At 37.3% G+C, this 23,360-nt stretch overlaps 1 protein-coding gene across 3 annotated transcripts in view; it reads right to left on the reverse strand.

The window, feature by feature from the left end:
- LOC137249167 (zinc finger protein 665-like) overlaps positions 1–22,038 on the reverse strand; it is a 129,266-nt gene extending 107,228 nt beyond the window's left edge. For 2 of the 3 annotated variants that reach the window (XM_067780452.1, XM_067780453.1), the window contains exon 1: positions 21,054–22,037. In XM_067780452.1, coding sequence (XP_067636553.1) covers positions 21,054–21,913 — 860 coding nt within the window. In that variant the 5' untranslated portion in view covers positions 21,914–22,037. Of the gene's footprint in view, positions 1–21,053 lie in introns of all 3 variants that reach the window. The other variant, XM_067780454.1, reaches the window with a different exon arrangement.
- Positions 22,039–23,360: the final 1,322 nt, after the last annotated feature.

Below are 23,360 nucleotides of genomic sequence, written 5' to 3' on the forward strand. Positions count from 1 at the left end.
TACATCGGAATTCAGGCCTTTCCAAACGAAGTTCTTGGATATCAGCTTTACGGTCGACCTTGCACCTGGATGTGCCAAACCATGTACCGCATTAAATACTACTTGGCGCAATGGTGCTGTGACGTAAGGTCGCAAGCTCCCGGTCGAGTTGTCGCAAATTATTTCTAAATTCGTAGCTGGATGTATGTGTTTAACTAGTTTTAGCGAAGTATTCCCATTTAGAAGTTCTCTTTACTCCCCGCCTTTCTTTTGTTCCTCCTGAAGTAGACCTAAATCCACCGGCGATGGTATCTTAAGTGTTTCTATCCTTGATAGGATATCGCAACGAAGTTGTCTGCTCCACTGACATGTCTGATGTCCGATGATGATGATGATCTGATGTCCGAACTGACTAATAGTTGATTTGGCGCGTCTGCCGAGGTGAGAGCTTTTCCCATTTTTGGTCGAATGGGTGGACCAATAGTTTATGATCAGTAAATATGATAAAGCTAGTCCCTACTAAAAAATAGCGAAAATGTCGAATTGCCCTGTGTATCGCCAATAGCTCGCGATCGTACGCGCTATATCGTTGTTCCGTTGTTGACAATTTCTGAGAAAAGAAACCCAATGGCTGCCATGCACCGTCTTCCATTTGTGAACTCCATGAAGTTACCGGAGTTATCTTTGTGAGGTTACGTCTTACCTCTGCCACGATCCCAGCATGTTGCCTGCATCCAGCTGTAGTTTTGGAGGGCGCCGCCTCCATACCCTTGTCTCTGTAATACGTGTGGTAGTTATTATGGTGTCTGCACTCGCAACAAATGAATAAAATTACCACTTTCGGTTTATTCTAGTTTATTTAATAAACTGGTACACTTATTGGCTTTTTGGGTTTCAATAAAAAATTAGGTCCGGCGCGATGTTCAGCCAAAATTGTAATAGCCGCTCGATTTTTTCGAGCCGACGTCCCCGTTTCCAACTTGTTTCAACACCTGTTGTCCATTCACAATAGACAACAGGGTTGCACCAAGTGGGAAACAGGGTGAGACTATAAGGCTGCTGTTACACATTTGTTGCAACGCCGCCACCAAAGCGAAATCTGAGAAGTCCGTCATTAATGCAATCGTGGCTCCATCAACGGGGTAGGCTATGCGTGCTGCGTTGGCCAATTGCGTCCTCAACTCTTGAAACGCCGTAATTGTTTCCGACGTCCAATTAAATTTTGTGTGATCTTTCTTCTTACAAGGACCCATCATCTTTTGTAACGGTGCTCCGACAGCGGCAGCGTGTGGTAAAAACCGCCTTAAAAATTTACCGCCCCCAAAAAACTTGGAAGCTCGTGGACTTCTTGCGGCTGCTTACAATCAAGGATGCCATTAACCTTTCGTGGCAAGGGTGTTATGCCCTTTCGGGTAACCAAATGACATAAAAACTCACCTCGGCCTGCGCAATTTGACACTTTTCGATATTTATAACTATACCGAATTCTCTACAACCTTGAAATAACTGTTCGAAATGCGTTTCGTGTTGTTCAGTAGACGTGGACGCGACTAATACGTCATCTAAATATGGAAAGGCGAACGGTAAGTCTCTAACGATTTCGTCAATGAACCAAATGACGCGACTAATGCGTCATATAAATATGGAAAGGCGAACGGTAAGCTCTAACGATTTCGTCGATGAACCTTTGAAACGTTTGGGCTGCGCTTCTTAGCCCGAACGTCATGTATTTGAATTCAAACAACCCAAATGGCGTTATAATGGCCGTTTTCGAAATGTCTGATGGATTAACTGGAATTTGATGGTAGGCTTTTTTGCGATCTATTACAGAAAACACCGTTTTTCCGTGTAACTGAGAGGCAAAGTCTTGTATGTGACGAACAGGGTAGCTGTCAGCAATGTAATTGGCATTCAAATGCCTATAGTCTCCGCATAGCCTCCAAAAGCCATTTGGCTTCTTGACCATGTGCAAAGGACTTGCCCATTGTCCCTTTGACCTCTGACATATCCCTCTCTCTAAAAGATACTCAAATTCCTTTTTTGCTATCTCAAGCTTTTCGGGTGAAAGCCGTCGTACTTTTTGCGTTATGGGTGCTCCTTTTGTCTCTATATAATGTTGAATTGTTGTAGCTTTACATGTCGATCTCTTTGAATCATCTGCTAAATCGGCGTAAAGCATTACCAGTTTGTGAAAGTTATCTGCGCCTCTGAGCGAAGCGGTATTTTGCTGCAGTTTTGTGATTTGGTAAACTGTGCGTAGGTTGGTCTTTTGATCTATTAAAGTTTCATTTTTGACGTCCACTAAAATGTTAAAATTATGCAAAAAGTCTGCCCCTATGATTGGCTGCGAGACATCGGCTACTATGAATACCCAGCTGAATTTTTTGGGCAAGCCTAGATCAACTGTGAGAAGCTTTCTTCCATACATGTTGCATTCAAACACTAATAGTAATTTAGATTAGGTTTTTTATTCAATTTGTATTATTTTACAGGTTTATTCAAGCTTTTAGAATGTACTTAAAAACTGTATATTTAAGAAAAAATCATACAAAATGAAAGTAAAGTAATAAAGAATGAGTAAATCAAAACAAAGTAGAATGACAATGCTTATTCACAATGATGCTTAGTTCTTAAAATATGTATGTCATTGATAAATTCATTTATAAGCAAATACTAAGCAGTTCGTACTGAACATTTTCCCCCTCCAAGAACGAATGTTCTTAATGTTCTTCTGCGTAGTCTTCAGTGGAATTCTGGTTGCCAGCATTCGAATCCGAGATTGGCAATATGCAAATTTTTGAAATAGGTCGTTTTAAGAATTTTCCGTTGCATAAAAGAGTTACTTCCCTTACCAAACCATTTGTTCCAGGATGAAGCTCATGTATTCTGGCTAATGGCCAATATCCTGGAGTGCTGCGCTCATGAATTAATAGCACCACGTCTCCAACAGCAGGGTTTTTCTTTTGATGAGTCCACTTCGTATGTTTTTCAAGAATGTGTAGATATTCATCAGTCCATCTCTGCCAGAAATGTTGCTTAAGGCGCTCTACAAGTTTCCAGCGAGTGAGTCGATAGATGTTTGTGTCAAGTAAATTTTCTTCTGATATGCAAGTGGTTGGCTCACCTACAAGAAAATGAGCAGGTGTTAGTACCTGATAATCATCAGGGTGAGTTGTTAAAGGATACAGAGGCCTAGAGTTCAGGCAATTCTCGATTTGTGTAAGTAGCGTGCTAAGCTCTTCATAAGTGAGTATGCGATCTTTAATAACGCGACGTAAGTGATGTTTGGTCGATTTCACACCATAAACGAATTTGGGAGACGCAGGAGGCATGAAATGCCATGTCGTTCCTGCGTTTTCTAGTGCTGCTCCTAAATGATGGCGGCTTCGGCCTTTTGCTTTTTAAAATAACTTTGCAGTTCCTTGTCAGCTCCTACAAATATAGTTCCACAGTCGGAATATAGGTCTGTACAGCAACCTCTTCTACTAACAAATCGACGAAAAGCGGCGATAAAGTTATCTGATGTTAGACTTGTAACTGCTTCCAGATGAACTGCCTTCGTGCTCATACATACAAAAAGGCAGATTTAACATTTTGAAGTTATTTCTTTTCGCGCTGTAGATTGTTTAGTGGTTAAAGGTCCTGCGTATTCTAGTCCGCTATGGATGAATGCTTTCGTTGGTTGTAGGCGCACAGTCGGTAAGTTTGCCATTTGTTGCTGGTGTGCTTTAGCTGTATATTTGAAACAAACAATACATTTACTAAGTATAGAGCGAGCTAGAGAACGAGAGGAGAGAATCCAATAGCCACACATAACATAACAAGTCATCAGTTGTACTCCTCCGTGCCAAGTTTTGTGATGAGCGTCTCTAAAAACAAGCAAAGACAGTGGATTTGTTTTTGTTAACAAAATGGGATGTTTTTTGTCAAATGGTGCGTGTGCATTCTTTATTCGTCCTCCAACTCTTTCTTAGTAGACCTTGAGTATCAATGAAAGAAGAAAGGTTTAGAAACTTCGAGCTGTTGGCCAACTCGAGAGTATTTTTCAAGCAATCGATTTCACGCGCGAAATCCACTTGTTGTGCCGTTTTTATAAGAGTGTTAAGCGCACGATTGAGTTCATATGTCTTGAGATAGCCAGTTTCTATAGAATGTCGCTCTTGGTGTTTACGAGTGAGTACTCTTGCTACAGAATTATGAAAGAATCGCAAAACGTATGTTGTTACACGTTTAAGTCGTGATAGGGAAGACAAATTTAGTGTAAAGTTGGGATAAGCTGGATCCGGGAGAGCAGCGTGTGTTGCTATATAAGTCTTACGTTGTTCTAAGGAAGTAATGCAGTCAATTTTGGAACGAGGCCAAGTATTTTCGTATTGAATGAGCCATTGTGGGCCGTTCCACCACAAAGAGTACGTTATAAGTTCATGTGGTTTTAATCCCCTTGTCAAACAGTCCGCAGGGTTTTCCTTTGTAGGTATGTATCTCCTGCTCTGATGTAGTACAACGTTGAATTTCTGCAACTCTGTTGGCTACATAAACGGCCCATCGTGTTGAACAACTTCGTATCCAACCTAAGGCAACCATACTATCTGTCCAATAGTAAACGTTTGCCAACTATCGATCGAAATAACGCTTAACTTTTGCCATGACTTTAACTAACAGTGTTGCTGCACATAATTCTAGTCTGGGAATCGTAACAGTCTTAAGCGGAGCAACTTTAGTTTTAGACTGGATTAAGAATGAAGATGTATTGTTTTCGCTGTAAACAACTGCGTAGACTACTGCTGCATACGCTAATGAAGATGCATCACTAAATCCATGCAATTCTATTTTACTATTTTTGCTACTGCCAATCCATCTCAATATTTTTATGCTTTCTAAGTCTTTTAATGAGTCACGATATTGTATCCATTCTTCTTTTAAATCAGGTGGAAGTGGATCCTCCCAATCCAATTTCTCCTTCCACAAACGTCATTTTGGCTAAAATTGTAGCAGGCGCTAACCAGCCCAGAGGATCAAACAGCTTCGAGGCATCTGATAGCATACTACCTTTGGTGATAGTGGAAGCGAAACTAAAGTTTAGTTTGAAGCATAAGTGATCTCCATTTACTTCCCAATGTAGCCCCAAAGCTTTAACAAATCTCTCATCCCTCAATTGAAATGAGTTAACATTCAGGGCTGCCATGGAATCCAAGTCGGTTTTGCGTTTTGTCGGAATTACAAACCAATATTGATTTAAATTACTTACTTACTTAATTGGCGCTTAACCGTCTAAACGGTTATGGCCGTCCAACAAGGCGCGCCAGTCGCTTCTTCGCTCCGCCAACCGGCGCCAATTGGTCACACCAAGGGAGTTTCAATCGTTTTCCACCTGGTCCTTCCAACGGAGTGGGGGCCGCCCTCTACCTCTGCTTCCATAGGCGGGTTCCGATAGAAACACTTTCTTGGCCGGAGCATCATCTTTCATTAGCATAACATGGCCTAGCCAGCGCAGCCGCTGCGTTTTAATTCGCTGGACTATGTTGATATCCGCGTACAGCTCGTACAGCTCATCATTAAATCTTCTTCGGTACTCGCCATCGCCAACGCGTAGAGGTCCATAAATCTTTCGAAGAACTTTTCTCTCGAACACTCCCAAAGCCGCTTCATCTGCTGTTGTCATGGTCCATGCTTCTGCCCCATATAGCAGGACGGGTACGATAAGTGACTTGTAGAGTATGATTTTCGTTCGCCGAGAGAGGACTTTACTTTTCAATTGCCTACCTAGTCCAAAGTAGCATTTATTGGCAAGATTGATTCTTCGCTGGATTTCAGTGCTGATGTTGTTGCTAATGTTGATGCTAGTTCCCAAATAAACGAAGTCTTTTACTATTTCGAAATTATGGCTGCCAACAGTAGCGTGGTTTCCAAGGCGCACATGCGCTGACTCTTTGCTCGATGACAGCAGGTACTTCGTTTTGTCCTCATTCACCATAAAACCCATCTTTACCGCTTCTTTTTCCAGCTTGGAGTAAGCAGAACTAACAGCGCGGGTGTTTAGGCCGATGATATCAATGTCATCAGCATATGCCAGTAATTGCAATTACTGGCATTGATTTAAATTGGTGTCATAAATAAAACCGATGTTCGAATCAGCTGTTTTGCGGTGCACCGGCAATTTTGATGTTAATTTTTTTGGCAAAATTTTATAAAATAGTTGTCTTGTGCATTTAAACCAAAATGGCATCAGCAGGTTAAAAGGAACATTTTGAGAGATCGCAGCAATCCACTTGAGTTTCCAGAGACAGCGTAATTAAAAATATTTCTTAATATGGGTATTTATAGCCTATTTGCGTACATTGCATACTATCGCATAAATAAAGAGGCTTTCCGAATGGTATTGGACACCACTGAAGGACGCTTAACTCGCTCGAAAGTTCTGCCAGTGCTGCAACTAGCAGCTACGTTACGATTTTTAGCTGAAGGACCCTATCAAAGATTAGTTGCCAAGGATTCTAGCATGAGTGTAGGTAGAAGCACGGTTTTAACGATTTTAGATGATGTGCTTCGTGAAGCCCTTCGCAATATCTGGATGTTTCTCTATAAATTCAGTCAAAATACTGTTTTGCATTGAATTTCTATGTTTTCCGCTATTAAGAACGAAAATATATGTAATTTTATATTTATTTTTGTAAAATAAACCTTTATTTACTTACATTATTAGAAAATGCTCAACTCCAAGAGAAATACAACTAGGAAAAAAATGAAATCCAACAGCATTTAACTGATTGGATTGTTTCCGATAGCAAAATCGATATTATTGGATTCTGTGACACCTAAAACCGACACTAATTCCAAATCGAACATTAAACCGATAACATTGGATTTCATGACACCAAAGTAATTATTTTGTCGTTTTTAAATCCGATTCCGACAACAATTGGATTCCATGACAGCCCTGATTATCTCGTTTTTCAGCCGGAATAAAATTCATTAATTCTAGAGAATTGGAGTTCCATTTTCTTAAATTAAATCCACCACGATTAGAGAGATTACTCGATTGCTGTTGTAATTCTATTACCTCTGCAATGGAATCAACCCCCAGACATTATGTCATCAACATACCTGTCTTTCAAAAATATTTCACTTGCGAGAGGGAACTCGGTATTCTCAACAAAAGCTAATTGACGTATGTTTTACGTATTGCTAAATAAGGAGCTGAGGTAGTTCCGTAGGTAACGGTTCCCAATTTATAAATACCTATTGGCTTCCGTACATCATCTCTCCACAAAATAAACTGAAAATGTTGGTGGTCATCACAAATCTTTATTTGACGATACATTTTCTCCAAGTCAGTAAATCAATTTTATGGCAGCGCCAACGGGTAGTTATACAAGGTAAGTCATTCTGTAAAGGTGGTCCAGGAGCGAGTTCGTCGTTAAGAGGTGGGCTCTGCTGTTTGCCGTTTCCTCCATCAAATACTACCCTTAATTTAGTTGTAGTGCTGCTTTCTCTTAAGACGCCATGATGGCACAAAAGCTATTGATTTTCTTCCAAATCTCTTGGGAACTCACCTATCCTTTCCATGTGGTTCAATGCTTCGTACTCTGATAGAAACTCTCTGTATAAAATTTCAAACCTTTTGTTGGATTTACAGCGGCTTTCCAGTTGCCGTAGTCTTTCCACAGCAACTAGATGAGTGGAAGGAAATGACGGCAACTTTCCGTTGGTAAGTAAAGTCTTAAAAGGAAGATGGACAGTATATCGTCCATTGTCAACCCTGGTATGTGTTTCTAGGAATAGTTTTTCGCGGGCTCTTTCTTCCTGGCTAAGAGGTTTTTCATCAAACAACTCTTCCTGTTCCCAAAATAATCGAAGTGTGTCGTCATGTGTACATAAATTCGAATGTATTACGTCTGCAGAAATGTTGTTATTAACAGGGCCAGAAATCATCCACCCAAAATGTGTTTCTTGTAATAATATTCCCCGCTTATACTTTCTCATATTGGTTAGCAAATATCACCATATAGATCACATCCAATTATCATGTTGATATCATCTGGCGGAGCAAAAGTTGGGTCTGCGAGATGTAAATCAGAAATATTAGGTAAATTGCTTACCTTTACTAGACTTGGTTTATATGAAGTAATTTTTGGTAGGACAAACCATCTGCAGTTAATCGAAAACTCCTCTTCATAATGTGAGTACAATGTGAGACTCACTACTTTTCTTGCGGTTATGCCTGGAATGCCCCCAATACCACTAATCGACACGTTAACATTGGTTCTATTGAGGTGGAGTAATTGAGCAGCATTATCTGTTATAAACGAAGCTTGTGCTCCCTGATCTACAAGAGCTTTGAGATTATACCGATGAGATGATGAAGCAGCAATTACTCGAACGGTATCTAGTAAGACCGGAGAAGAAATATTACTCGATAGAGTGTACGTTTGGTGTTGTTATAAGTGTTACAGCTTGATTGCTAACTGGTTTGCTGGTTGTACAGAGAGAAACAGTTGCGTTCAACTCACCATTAGCATTATTGGAGCCTCTGATTGCAAAGGCTGTATGAAGTATAGTATGATGCGATTTTGCATTCACTGTAGGTGTGACCCTTACCTAAACAGTTTAAACACAGCTTATTCAGCATTATCTTCTTATCGTAAGAAGAGAGAGCAGAAAATTTAAAACATTTATACAAGTGATGATGCTTTTGACAAAAGGGACAGATGGAGCTAGCAGATGTTGTAGGTGCAGACGCTGTATTTGCATGCAAAGTTCGTCGCTGTTTGCTTGGTACTTTATTTTTAGAATCAAACACTAGAGACAACTATATTCGCTTCACTATCTCCTTCAACAAACTCAAGCGCACGATAGGTGTTCTCAAGGAATTTCAGCAAGCTCTGAGGAATGTCATTGCTTCCATGTAACGACTGTTCCCATTCTTTTCGTGATTGTTTATCTAGTTTTTGAGTGAGTACGAAGATTAGTAAAGGATCCCAACCTGTTGTGCTTACATCAACCGTTTTTAATAAAGCCAGACAATTTCTGGTCAAATCAAGAAGTGTTTTTATACTTTGCAGGCCACCATCGGTAGGTGATGCTGCAAAAAAAAATTTGGTCAACTAATTTTCTTTTATTTTGGTATCGATTTACTAAAGCTGACCATGCAAGAGCATAGCTAGCGTCAGCCGCTGGATATTCATCTACCATTTCCTTTGAGGTACCTGTACAAGAACTTTCAAATAAAAATATTTTTGGACACCTGTTAAAGCTGTGTTATTGTGAACTAGTGACAGAAACATATCACGGAATGGAGTCCATTCCAGATAATCTCCAGAAAAGGTAGGAAGCTCGATTTTTGGCAACCGAGCAGCAGATGTTACAGTGTTGTTCCTAGAATTCACAGTGGCGGAAGTGCTTGCATGAATAGCTGGTGAAACTGGATTGCTAATTTCAAGCTGACGGTCAATTAACTTTGATTTGAATGAAATATATAGATTGTAGCATGAGTATAACACATCTTTAGTCAAGTAGGGAACGCCCTTTTCTTGAATTGAGTTATTACGTAGGGTTTCTAAGATTTTATCGTGCCCAGACTTGAAGCTTTGGTAAATGTTATCAGTTTCGGTAAGCAAGCTTTGAACATAACCTCTCGTCTTTCTGTCGGATGGTTTTGCTTCGAACGAGTCCATCATACGCTGGCGATGCGCCTGCATCCGTCGTTGATCTTCAATGGATGTGCTTACAACTTCCATTCTACTCAGATCAAAACAGGTTATAGGATATATTTATTAAATATTGAGCATTCAACTGGTGGCGATTTGGCGAAGTGTTGGGAGAGATAATAACCTCGAAATATTATATTACTTGTATTAAAGCAAAGCAAATATTTGTATAGTTACGAAAATCACTTGCATTCGAAGTTCCCGGGTTTCGGCATCATTTTAATGTTGCATTCAAACACTAATTGTGTAGTGCCAAAGTCAAACACATTAAAATAAATTGTAGATGGCAACCCTCTTTAGAAATGTGCAAGATGCAACCATACATCAGATGCACTTGGCATCACTAAAATTGTTAGAGTCGAGCAATGTGGAGAGTTTCTGATTGGTTGAAACTGCCGTTGTTCGACGCCATGATTTTATTCTTGACGCCATCATTAATTTCGTTGCTAAGCAACGTAAAGAAAAACTGCTGAGTTGCAGAGTTGCGATAGCGGCAGTTTTTAGTTTTAAGTAAACCGGCCGCCGCGTAAGTTGTAATAAAAATTAAAATATACTTACGCACTTAGCGTAACAGAAAAACTTAAACTAAAGCCAAGTGACAATAAAAGAAACAAAGTGTTAGAGAACTGATTAGAGTGTTAAAGGACTAATTAGAATAAAAGTTTCAAAGAACTGAGAGTTTAAATAAAAGAAAAATATATTTAAAAACTAAACAAATTTTTATTAATTTGAAAGGGAAAAGTGTGAGTGCGTAGCTCTGTGTGTGCGCGCAGAACATTTTTTACAGATCCGTAAAATGGATCTTTTATATGGCGACCGTGGGCCGAAGCCCTGTAAATGCGGCGAGTGGGCATTAGGAAAGCCTCCCAACAGGCGTGGGTGTAACAGCAATTAATGCGAAAAAACCCACATAAAATTCAAAAAAATGATTGAATAAGTAACAAAAATACATATACATACAAAAAATATTACAAAAAAATATAAAAATTTGAAAAATTACAAAAAAAAATACAAAATATACAAAAACCCTACAAAAAATTTTTTAAAAACATCAAAAATCTTCAAAAAAAACTACAAAAATTTAAAGCCATTTACAAAAAAATATAAAACATTTAAAAATTCTTACAAAAAAAAATATAAAACATTTAAAAATTCTTACAAAAAAAATATAAAACATTAAAAAACTATTACAAAAAAATTTAAAATTTGAAAAATTCTACAAAAAAAAAAAAATTCAAAATTTAAAACCATTACATAAATCTGTAAAACTAAGAAAAATCTACAAAAAAATTTTAAAATCAGAAAATCAACAAAAAAAAAATAAATATTAACACATTTAAAAATTCTTTTCGAAATTACCAAAAATGGTACATGGCAGTGGCTAGTGGAAAAATTTAGGTGAAAGACATTTAAAGAAAATATAAATAGATATAACACAAAAACTTAATAAAAACGGAAATAATAAGAAAATTTCGGCATTATAATAAAACAAAAACTAAACCGCAGCAGAAATAATAAAAGAAATTAGAAAAAAGGGGAAAAAAAAAGAAATTTGAAAAGATTTTGTGAATGCTAACGGAAAAACAAATTTAGATGAGTTATTTTCGAGGCTTGAAAAAGCAGCCGGCAGTCACAATATTAAGCAGTTAGAATGGCCAAAAAATGATATATTTTTCAAAGAATTTTCAATTACAAATTTTAAAATCAGCGGTAATAAAATTCTAAAATCATTACAAATAATACTAACAGACCCTGTAGAAACTGTAACAGAAACAGAGCAGAAACAAAAACTCATGACAATTTATCATGAGGACCCTTTGTTAGGCGGTCATTGCGGTAAAAAACGATTATATTCCAATTTAAGAACAAAATACTATTGGAAAAATATGACAAGAGACATTGCGAAATTTGTCAAAAATTGCAATAAATGCCTTTTAAATAAAGCAAAACCCAAAACAAAGGAAAATCTTGTTTTGACTCCAACCCCCTGCAAACCCTTTGACATAATAATTGTCGATACAATAGGTCCACTTCCGGAATCCAAATATGGTAACAAGTTCGCTGTTACTATGATTTGTGACTTTTCTAAATACCTGGTAACAGTAGCTGTACCAGATAAATCAGCAAAAACTATTGCTTGCGCTATTTTTGAAACCTTTATATTAACATATGGTACAATGAAAGCTATTAGATCCGATTTAGGAACGGAATATAAAAACGAATTATTCTCTGAATTGACAAAACTTTTAAAGATTGATCATGATTTCTCAACAGCTTATCACCACGAAACTGTTGGTGCTGTTGAAAGAAATCATAGTCTTTAACGAATACTTGCGTGCATATCTAAACGAAACGTAATCAGATTGGGATACATATCTAAAATACTTTACATTTTTACACAATACTACAAGTAGTTCGGTTTTTGATAATAAATTTACTCCCTTTGAATTAATATTTGGCAGAAAAACTACAATGCCACATGAATTGCAAAAAGAGCAAATTGATCCGATCTATAACGTAGAAAATTACGCAAAAGAGCTTAAGTTTAGAATGCAAAAATCGCATAAAATGGCAAAAAATTTGATTAATAAGCATAAGATTAGAAATAAAGATTTATACGATAAAACTGCTAAGCCTTTAGAAATTAAAATTAATGATAGAGTTTTAGTAGAAACAGAACCTAGGAATAAACATAAAAATATATACCAAGGTCCCTACATAGTAAAGAATATTGATGGGCCAAATGTAACTATTTGTGAGATAGGTAAAGAAAACGAAAAAACTGTACACAAAAATCGAGTACAAAAAATTAATTAATGTAATAATCTATTATTAATCATGTAAATATATTTTAAAACCGCCAATGAAGGCTAAACAAAAATGTAACAAACAAATATACATTTAATTAGGTAGATTTTACAATAACAAAAAACCGGTTTACTTCAAACATTAAATTCAATATTTTAAACTAACTTTTATATATTTCACTTTATTCAAAATATTACTTTCATTTTTAATCATCTTTTTAGAAGTTGCACTGCGATGAACGAATGAGTCCCGGGTTAGAGCACCCTAATGCTAGCAAACTCCTTCGTTCATAACATTACAACAACATATTAAAGCCTAACGAAGAATGTGGCAAGATTAATTACTAATCTTACCAAATTCTTCTTTTCTAAAAGAGGAAGATGTAGTGCCAAAGTAAAATACATTAAAATAAATTGTAGATGGCAACCCTCTTTAGAAATGTGCAAGATGCAACCATACATCAGATGCACTTGGCATCACTAAAATTGTTAGAGTCGAGCAATGTGGAGAGTTTCTGATTGGTTGAAACTGCCGTTGTTCGACGCCATGATTTTATTCTTGACGCCATCATTAATTTCGTTGCTAAGCAACGTAAAGAAAAACTGCTGAGTTGCAGAGTTGCGATAGCGGCAGTTTTTAGTTTTAAGTAAACCGGCCGCCGCGTAAGTTGTAATAAAAATTAAAATATACTTACGCACTTAGCGTAACAGAAAAACTTAAACTAAAGCCAAGTGACAATAAAAGAAACAAAGTGTTAGAGAACTGATTAGAGTGTTAAAGGACTAATTAGAATAAAAGTTTCAAAGAACTGAGAGTTTAAATAAAAGAAAAATATATTTAAAAACTAAACAAATTTTTATTAATTTGAAAGGGAAAAGTGTGAGTGCGTAGCTCTGTGTGTGCGCGCAGAACATTTTTTACAGATCCGTAAAATGGATCTTTTATATGGCGACCGTGGGCCGAAGCCCTGTAAATGCGGCGAGTGGGCATTAGGAAAGCCTCCCAACAGGCGTGGGTGTAACAGCAATTAATGCGAAAAAACCCACATAAAATTCAAAAAAATGATTGAATAAGTAACAAAAATACATATACATACAAAAAATATTACAAAAAAATATAAAAATTTGAAAAATTACAAAAAAAAATACAAAATATACAAAAACCCTACAAAAAATTTTTTAAAAACATCAAAAATCTTCAAAAAAAACTACAAAAATTTAAAGCCATTTACAAAAAAATATAAAACATTTAAAAATTCTTACAAAAAAAAATATAAAACATTTAAAAATTCTTACAAAAAAAATATAAAACATTAAAAAACTATTACAAAAAAATTTAAAATTTGAAAAATTCTACAAAAAAAAAAAAATTCAAAATTTAAAACCATTACATAAATCTGTAAAACTAAGAAAAATCTACAAAAAAATTTTAAAATCAGAAAATCAACAAAAAAAAAATAAATATTAACACATTTAAAAATTCTTTTCGAAATTACCAAAAATGGTACATGGCAGTGGCTAGTGGAAAAATTTAGGTGAAAGACATTTAAAGAAAATATAAATAGATATAACACAAAAACTTAATAAAAACGGAAATAATAAGAAAATTTCGGCATTATAATAAAACAAAAACTAAACCGCAGCAGAAATAATAAAAGAAATTAGAAAAAAGGGGAAAAAAAAAGAAATTTGAAAAGATTTTGTGAATGCTAACGGAAAAACAAATTTAGATGAGTTATTTTCGAGGCTTGAAAAAGCAGCCGGCAGTCACAATATTAAGCAGTTAGAATGGCCAAAAAATGATATATTTTTCAAAGAATTTTCAATTACAAATTTTAAAATCAGCGGTAATAAAATTCTAAAATCATTACAAATAATACTAACAGACCCTGTAGAAACTGTAACAGAAACAGAGCAGAAACAAAAACTCATGACAATTTATCATGAGGACCCTTTGTTAGGCGGTCATTGCGGTAAAAAACGATTATATTCCAATTTAAGAACAAAATACTATTGGAAAAATATGACAAGAGACATTGCGAAATTTGTCAAAAATTGCAATAAATGCCTTTTAAATAAAGCAAAACCCAAAACAAAGGAAAATCTTGTTTTGACTCCAACCCCCTGCAAACCCTTTGACATAATAATTGTCGATACAATAGGTCCACTTCCGGAATCCAAATATGGTAACAAGTTCGCTGTTACTATGATTTGTGACTTTTCTAAATACCTGGTAACAGTAGCTGTACCAGATAAATCAGCAAAAACTATTGCTTGCGCTATTTTTGAAACCTTTATATTAACATATGGTACAATGAAAGCTATTAGATCCGATTTAGGAACGGAATATAAAAACGAATTATTCTCTGAATTGACAAAACTTTTAAAGATTGATCATGATTTCTCAACAGCTTATCACCACGAAACTGTTGGTGCTGTTGAAAGAAATCATAGTCTTTAACGAATACTTGCGTGCATATCTAAACGAAACGTAATCAGATTGGGATACATATCTAAAATACTTTACATTTTTACACAATACTACAAGTAGTTCGGTTTTTGATAATAAATTTACTCCCTTTGAATTAATATTTGGCAGAAAAACTACAATGCCACATGAATTGCAAAAAGAGCAAATTGATCCGATCTATAACGTAGAAAATTACGCAAAAGAGCTTAAGTTTAGAATGCAAAAATCGCATAAAATGGCAAAAAATTTGATTAATAAGCATAAGATTAGAAATAAAGATTTATACGATAAAACTGCTAAGCCTTTAGAAATTAAAATTAATGATAGAGTTTTAGTAGAAACAGAACCTAGGAATAAACATAAAAATATATACCAAGGTCCCTACATAGTAAAGAATATTGATGGGCCAAATGTAACTATTTGTGAGATAGGTAAAGAAAACGAAAAAACTGTACACAAAAATCGAGTACAAAAAATTAATTAATGTAATAATCTATTATTAATCATGTAAATATATTTTAAAACCGCCAATGAAGGCTAAACAAAAATGTAACAAACAAATATACATTTAATTAGGTAGATTTTACAATAACAAAAAACCGGTTTACTTCAAACATTAAATTCAATATTTTAAACTAACTTTTATATATTTCACTTTATTCAAAATATTACTTTCATTTTTAATCATCTTTTTAGAAGTTGCACTGCGATGAACGAATGAGTCCCGGGTTAGAGCACCCTAATGCTAGCAAACTCCTTCGTTCATAACATTACAACAACATATTAAAGCCTAACGAAGAATGTGGCAAGATTAATTACTAATCTTACCAAATTCTTCTTTTCTAAAAGAGGAAGATGTAGTGCCAAAGTAAAATACATTAAAATAAATTGTAGATGGCAACCCTCTTTAGAAATGTGCAAGATGCAACCATACATCAGATGCACTTGGCATCACTAAAATTGTTAGAGTCGAGCAATGTGGAGAGTTTCTGATTGGTTGAAACTGCCGTTGTTCGACGCCATGATTTTATTCTTGACGCCATCATTAATTTCGTTGCTAAGCAACGTAAAGAAAAACTGCTGAGTTGCAGAGTTGCGATAGCGGCAGTTTTTAGTTTTAAGTAAACCGGCCGCCGCGTAAGTTGTAATAAAAATTAAAATATACTTACGCACTTAGCGTAACAGAAAAACTTAAACTAAAGCCAAGTGACAATAAAAGAAACAAAGTGTTAGAGAACTGATTAGAGTGTTAAAGGACTAATTAGAATAAAAGTTTCAAAGAACTGAGAGTTTAAATAAAAGAAAAATATATTTAAAAACTAAACAAATTTTTATTAATTTGAAAGGGAAAAGTGTGAGTGCGTAGCTCTGTGTGTGCGCGCAGAACATTTTTTACAGATCCGTAAAATGGATCTTTTATAATTGTAATTTAGATTAGGTTTCTTATTCAATTTGTATTATTTTACAGGTTTATTCAAGCTTTTAGAATGTACTTAAAAACTGTATATTTATGAAAAAATCATACGATGTTATAACGAACAAAATGAACGTAAAGTAATAAAGAATGAGTAAATCAAAACAACGTAGAATGACAATGCTTATTCACAGTGATGCTTAGTTCTTAAAATACGTTAAGTGTGATACAGGGTCATTGATGAATTCATTTATAAGCAAATACTAAGCAGTTCGTACTGAACAATACGTATTTATTTGACTATTGTTTGCTGCCACTAACTTCATGGGCGAAGGTTCTACGTTTTTCTTGAATTTTTTTGGATATAACTGATATTTCTGCCCCGGTATCAATTAAAAATTTTAAGACAGTCGTCTTATCACGAATATAAAGGCGGCAAGAATTTATGTTCACCGGTTTAGCCGCTCGAAACGGAGGACTTACTAGTTTTCCGATCTTGGTGGGGTATAATTACAAGGCTGTCGGCACTTCGTTGCCCGATTTCCTAATTTTTGGTGATATCAACATATATCGTTTGCCGATTCCTGCCGTGGCGCAGGTACTGCCCTAGGACGAATCGAGTTGGGGTGCTTTGATCGATGCGATTAATTTCGTTGGCGCACTCGAGCCGTTCGATTCTGTTTACTAAATCTGATAATGACTTACCTGCAGCCCCTGTCATATCGACTGCGTTCACACGTTGCGTTGGAGCAATATTCATGATATTGTCTGCTTTCTTTGCCAATTTGTTGTACGTGTACTGGCAAACGGTGCAACCATAACGACTTAAGTATCTCCTTGTCCATACGATGATTTGCTAGCTCTTTCATTTCACGAAGCAGTGCTGTTGGTTTCTTGTCGTTGAGTTCACAAGCCTCAAATAACCGTTTGAGACGTGCCTCCTTCGATTCACCAAAATCGTTGATTAATCTTTCTTTTAACAAATCTTATTTGCCAGTTTCAGGAGGTGCGGAAATTATAACGCCTACGTGTGAAAGAATTGCTGAGTCTACTTCGGCGACGAAAGTATAGAATTTCGTTGCATCTGCCGTAATGCCAGCTCGTGCGAACTGCGCCTCTACTTGTGCAAACCAAAGTCAAGGATCAAGTTTACAAAACGATTGTGGTTTGGCGGAGAGTCGTGCAAATTGTGGCAAAACGATTGCATATATGGGGTGGATTTCCACCCCATATACCCCGACCTTATACATGACCTATGTGGCTCAGTGCAATGAATTTCTATTTTAAGTGCTGATGGACGAATTTTCTACTACCACTAAATATTTAGTAGTATCTATACAGAAAAATTCGGCATTCAAGGTTCTAAAAACCTAATAATTTTTTTATTTATTGTATCTAAAAAATAAAACGAGTAAAAATGTACGCTTGGTATGTTTTCCCTTCGTATTTGAATACTTCCTAAAGAAACAAGATTCGCCACGGATAGGAGAGGTTGACAATTGGGCTGAGTAAGCTGGGCAACCCCTTGAAAGGGTTGTGCTTCACAACCCTTTCAATCATTTGGGTATTTTAATCGCCTCTTACATCAGGCAGACCTGTCGCGGGTTAAAGCTAATCCTCCTAACCAAAGTGTGCAACTTGCCTTGACTGCCTGCGTGGTGAAACACAAAACTCCTTCGAATTGTGCGTGAATTTTTGCCGGCACACTAAGCTGTCTGTTTTGTCTATTTCAATGCACACTAAGAGTTTTGTGTAATATTGTCCCGCACAAATATAATACCCAAAACCAATACGAGATTTGCCAAGTATTTTATTATTTAGTATTCGAATACTATACAATTGAATTGTGCCATTTTGTAAGGATGCACACACTGCTCCTAACCCACTGGAGTACATCTGATGTCACGGTTCAGACTTCTGCGCCATATATCAGGACGGGCACTTTAAGTGACTTGTAGAGCATGATTTTCGTTTGCAATTAAAGTCAATTCATGCTTTTCAATTGCCTACCTAGTCAAAAGTAGCATTTATTGGCAAGAGTTATTCGCAATAACACTTTCATTTTTCGGTTTTTCATGAAGATCTTTTGATACAGAAGTCAAAATATGCTTTTTGTCAACTTACAATCTAGTTTTAGAAGCTCATTGTTGTTGTTGTAGCAGTGTTTCGCCCCATCCAATAGATGCGACCCATCACAAATAGTGCTTCCCAAGGCATGTGCCGGAGCGACTCGGGATTTTTCCCGACCAAGGCCTGCCATTTCAGTGTAACCCCATTTAATTTGTTGTGTCCTTCCCACAAATTGTCATCCTCCCAGGAGCTCCTTGCAGCGGGACTGCTCCATATTCTCCGTGAAGGTACGAACCCAATCCGGGTCCATCTCCTGACCCCGGTCCTGAGAAATGGTTTTGCTGCATTTGCCGGAAAAGAATCATTTTAGGACGGTCATACTCTTGTCAGTGTGTCTCGTGTAAGGGATGGTTGCATCGGACAGGTTGTTCTGGGCTAGATCCCAAAACCAGACGTCCACGTAACTTCTATAAATCGTTTGTGGCTCCTTGCCGTTCACGCCCTAGGGCGTTCCGTAGTCTACGCCTTAGCGCCCCCACTACCTTCCAGCAGCCCCGCTGCCCAGCAAGACACAAGTATCCGCTGCTGCTCGCGCCCCACGGCGTCACCAACTCATACGGCTGCTCCCACTCATACCTACAATCTCCGTAGTAGAGTCGGGAGCAATGCCGAGCATCAGCCCATGCGCACGTCTTCTCCACCCCTCTTTTCCGGCAGCAGTTGTGTAGGTCAGGGAAACAGACTCTTAGTCCCTACCTCCTTTTGCACGGTTTCCAGCAAAGAATATATATGTTTGCAACATCCGCCCAATGCAGCTCCTGCTATGGACGGTGCCACTTTCCTAGATGTTCTGGTCTTCGCGACGGCAACCCCTGTTGTTGTTGTTGTTGTTGTTGATGTTGTAGCGATAAGGTTGCTCCCCGAAGGCTTTGGGGAGTGTTATCGGTGTGATGGTCCTTTGCCGGATAAAGATCCGGTACGCTCCGGTACCACAGCACCATTAGGGTGCTAGCCCGACCATCTCGGGAACGATTTATGTGGCCACATTAAACCTTCAGGCCATTCCCCCCTCCCAACCCCCAAGTTCCATGAGGAGCTTGTGGTCGCCAGAGCCTCGTCTGTTAGTGAAACAGGATTCGCCGCGGATAGGTGAGGTTGACAATTGGGTTCGGAGAAGCTATATATTGCGCTGGCAACCTGAAGGGTTACGTTACACAACCCCTTGAATCTGGTATTTTAGTCGCCTCTTACGACAGGCATACCTACCGCGGGTATATTCTGATCCCCTAACCCGCTGGGGGTGCGTTCCTCTTCTGCAACTTTAGGGTATAGTACTTTGAGTACAGTACAGGGTATAGTTCTTTGGAGTTCACTGAGGACCTGCTTGTGTTTTTGGCTTCATACGGCTGTGTTCTCAGGTGCCGTATTTCCTCATAATGCTTACGGAGTTGACTCCTTAAGCCCCTGGGAGGTGTTGGCTCATCAATCAGATGTCTTTTGGGATGCCCAGGTTTCTGGGTATTCAACAGGAACTGTTTGGTTAGCATTTCATTTTTCTCCCTGATTAGTATTCTCGCCTCATTATGTAGATGGTGTTCTGGGGACATAAGAAGACAACCCGTTGCGGTTCGAAGGCAGTTTTTTGGCAGGCCTGTAGCTTCTTTCAGTGGATAGTATTTACGATTGGCGACCATATCGGTGACGCGTAGAATGCATCGGGTGGCCAATTGCTTTGTAAGTGGTAATGAGATTTTCTTTATATTTTCCCCAAGTACTACCAGCTAGATATTTGAGGATTTTATTACGGCTCTGGATTTTCGGTACAATTGCGGCTGCATGCTCACCAAACTGTAGATCCTGATCAAATGTCACACCAAAGATTTTAGGGTGTAAGACAGTCGGTAGCGTAGTGCGTATTAGCAGTATTAGTATTAGTTCTAGACTTTGCAATGCAATCTGTGTAATCCGAGCACTGTTTGCAAGACAAAGTGGATCCCCCTAATATTTTAAAATATTACAAATCGTTCAAACAAAATGGTAAAAAGATTTACCACAAATCGACAAATTTTCCTTTGAATAAGGCTTAACGGTCAAATTGCAAGCACCAAAAAATATAAACAAACAGCCTTGTGCACTTAACTCAAATTTACTGTATATCAAACTTCGTTTTATTGTAAACAGATGTATTTCAAAATTTTATTTTGTTGGGAAAACACATAATATAATGATAGAAGGTGGCGGAAGATTTGACAGCTGTCATATCGAACTCCCTTAGCTCCAGTGAGCACCAGGTAATATTTTGGAAGTTCACGAGAAAGGGGGCATAAAAGATGGCCCCTTTTTGAAATAATTCATACCTCTTAAATAATCATAAAATACAGAGGGAAGTGTATGTATGTATGAATGTAGCTTGATTATTGAGCAATTTTATCATAAAAATTATGAAATGAAGATTGCTTTATTAAATTCTGAGACGTTTGCAGCTAAGATGATGCGAGTATTGCGCTGGGTATACTAACGCAGCTCTTTATGGTATCCTATGTTGGCTGGGGACGAGCTATTAGGCGCGATATATGTACATACATAAAACAAAAGTTCATACTTACGTCACAGTTACTTTTTGCTCTTCCGTTGTAAATTCTTCTTTGGTCATAAAGGCTGATGAATGGATTGTGTCGCTATATTCAGCATTTTCTTCATCATCCTCAATGGGCTCGTTTTTGATAAATTCGCTTAACTCGCCTTGCGCTTGGATTGTGTCGCTATTTTCACTATTTTCTTCATTATCTTCAATGGGATCGTTTTTGATAAATTCGCTTAACTCGCCTTGCGCTTGGATTGTGTCGCTATAATCAGTACTTTTTTCATCATCTTCAATGGGATCGTTTTTGATAAATTCGCTTAACTCGCCTTGCGAATTTTCACAAAAATCGAGTAATTGGTCTTTTTTTAGTAAATGCTCAGCAGTACTCCGTTGTGCTGATTCCACCTCAATTGCCTGCTGTCTGCATTCAAGAGCCGTTTCTGTTCCTGGAAGAAGTGAGCTTTGAGCAGTGCATTTGGGCTGGCTACTGCTCAACGGGTATGAATCTGTGTCATTTGGTAATACTTCATCTTCAATTGCTGCCTCCATCATAGACATGGTTAAATCATGCCATTTTTTAGAAACCATTTCTCGCATCTTATGGTCGGATTGCACGCACAATTTTTGGAACCGATACACACTTATCAATTGGTGCAAGCATTTACAACAAATTTTTTTTGGTAGCTCGTCACTTAGCTGCACTTGCACTATTTCGGGTAGTGTGCTGGATAACAAGTCAGCTATTCGTAATTCGTCACATTCCTCAATTGTATCAAAGATGGATTGGTGTTGTGGTTCAGTGCTTCCTTCAGACGTGAAGGCCTCCAGTTTAATCATACAGGTCCGACAGAGGTAATCGATAAATAAATCATTTGTATCCATTTGAGCGAGTGTTTCCTCTTCCGTAAAAATTATTAAAACTCCACAACTAAACCATTAAGTACACTTAGGGATGAAACAATACTAGTAAAAACAATTAGATATTCACACTTCTGCCCTGATACTTTTGCATCGCCTACTGAGGTATCGGAGAAAAGTAATTGTATCGACAAACACTCGATACGCTGGTATCAATTAAATTGATTATTGCCATTATCCGGTGGCAAAATCCTGAGCCAGATAAATAATTTTGCATGTAAATGCAACAACAACGATTTGAGCCAGATAAATCCAGATAGAAGTCTGGTTCAATTTGTGAGCCAGATAATTTCTTAATTACTTCTTTTTAGTTTGGCAACGCTGCCTTTAATAAACCTACTTTTTCAAAAATAGATGTCGCTGCTTAGCCTTTCGCCGTATGAGTTAAATGAAAACAGCGGCGTCATCTGCCTATCACATTTCAAATTCGCGAACATTTCACGAAATTTGCTTCTAAAGTTTCTTAATGATCCAGAGCATTCCCGTGAGAATTGAGCGTGAGCCGGAGCTGTAAAACTCACTGGAAGACCACATATTACTTACTATAGCTGTGTTTGCTACGCATAAAATTAGTATACTAAATTTCAAGGTAACGTTTTACAAGATGGTGCACCACCTAATTTTTATCGAAAATTATCAAAGGTGGTTTCAAAAGACGCGTCTCGACCTCCGTTTTAAGAATCCGAAAGCGGAAATCAAAAAATTTATTTCTGTCGAAAGTTATCTACAAAAAACCGTAAAATGACCCCTATAGGTTCCGAAATATGGGGCCCGATCTGTAGTTGTTTTGCATAGAACACCTTTTTGAGTTGGCGGCCTTCGGCCGCGCTTATAAACAATTACGCTGGGTGGGTCCGACACCGGTGTGGGGATCAAAACTAAATGCCCGCAGAACACCTTTCTGCATTAGTGTGTGTGTACAACAAATCTGGCAAAAAACAACAACCATATGAAAATTTCAACCGATTTTTTGCTTATATTTTTTACAGAAATAAAAATTTAAATTTTCGCTTTCAGATTATAAAAACGGAAGTCGAGACGCGTCTTTTGATAGAACCTTTCATAATTTTCGATAAAAATTAGGTGGTGCACCGTCTTGTAAAACGTTACCAATTTCAATACGCATTATACTCTGTTCAAACAAAGAAATTAATTGAGGCAATTTTGATTTAAATTGAGTGGTGTTCATACCACTCAATTTACCTTACACAATAGTAATTTGATAGTTGGTTGGCTCATCTCTACAGCAACAACATACCTTTGTTCAGACTGTCAAAATGTGCGTGTTGGTATTAGGCGAATGGAATGGAATGAAAACATAAAACTTTGAAATTTTTTTTGTTATAAGAAAATGTATTCAATGTTTTGGTTTCATTTTGAGTTTGCCATGTTCTTTCGATAATCCCGACTC

This window comes from Eurosta solidaginis, chromosome 4, assembly GCF_040869045.1.
Source record: "Eurosta solidaginis isolate ZX-2024a chromosome 4, ASM4086904v1, whole genome shotgun sequence".
In the NCBI taxonomy this organism is placed as follows: domain Eukaryota; kingdom Metazoa; phylum Arthropoda; class Insecta; order Diptera; family Tephritidae; genus Eurosta; species Eurosta solidaginis.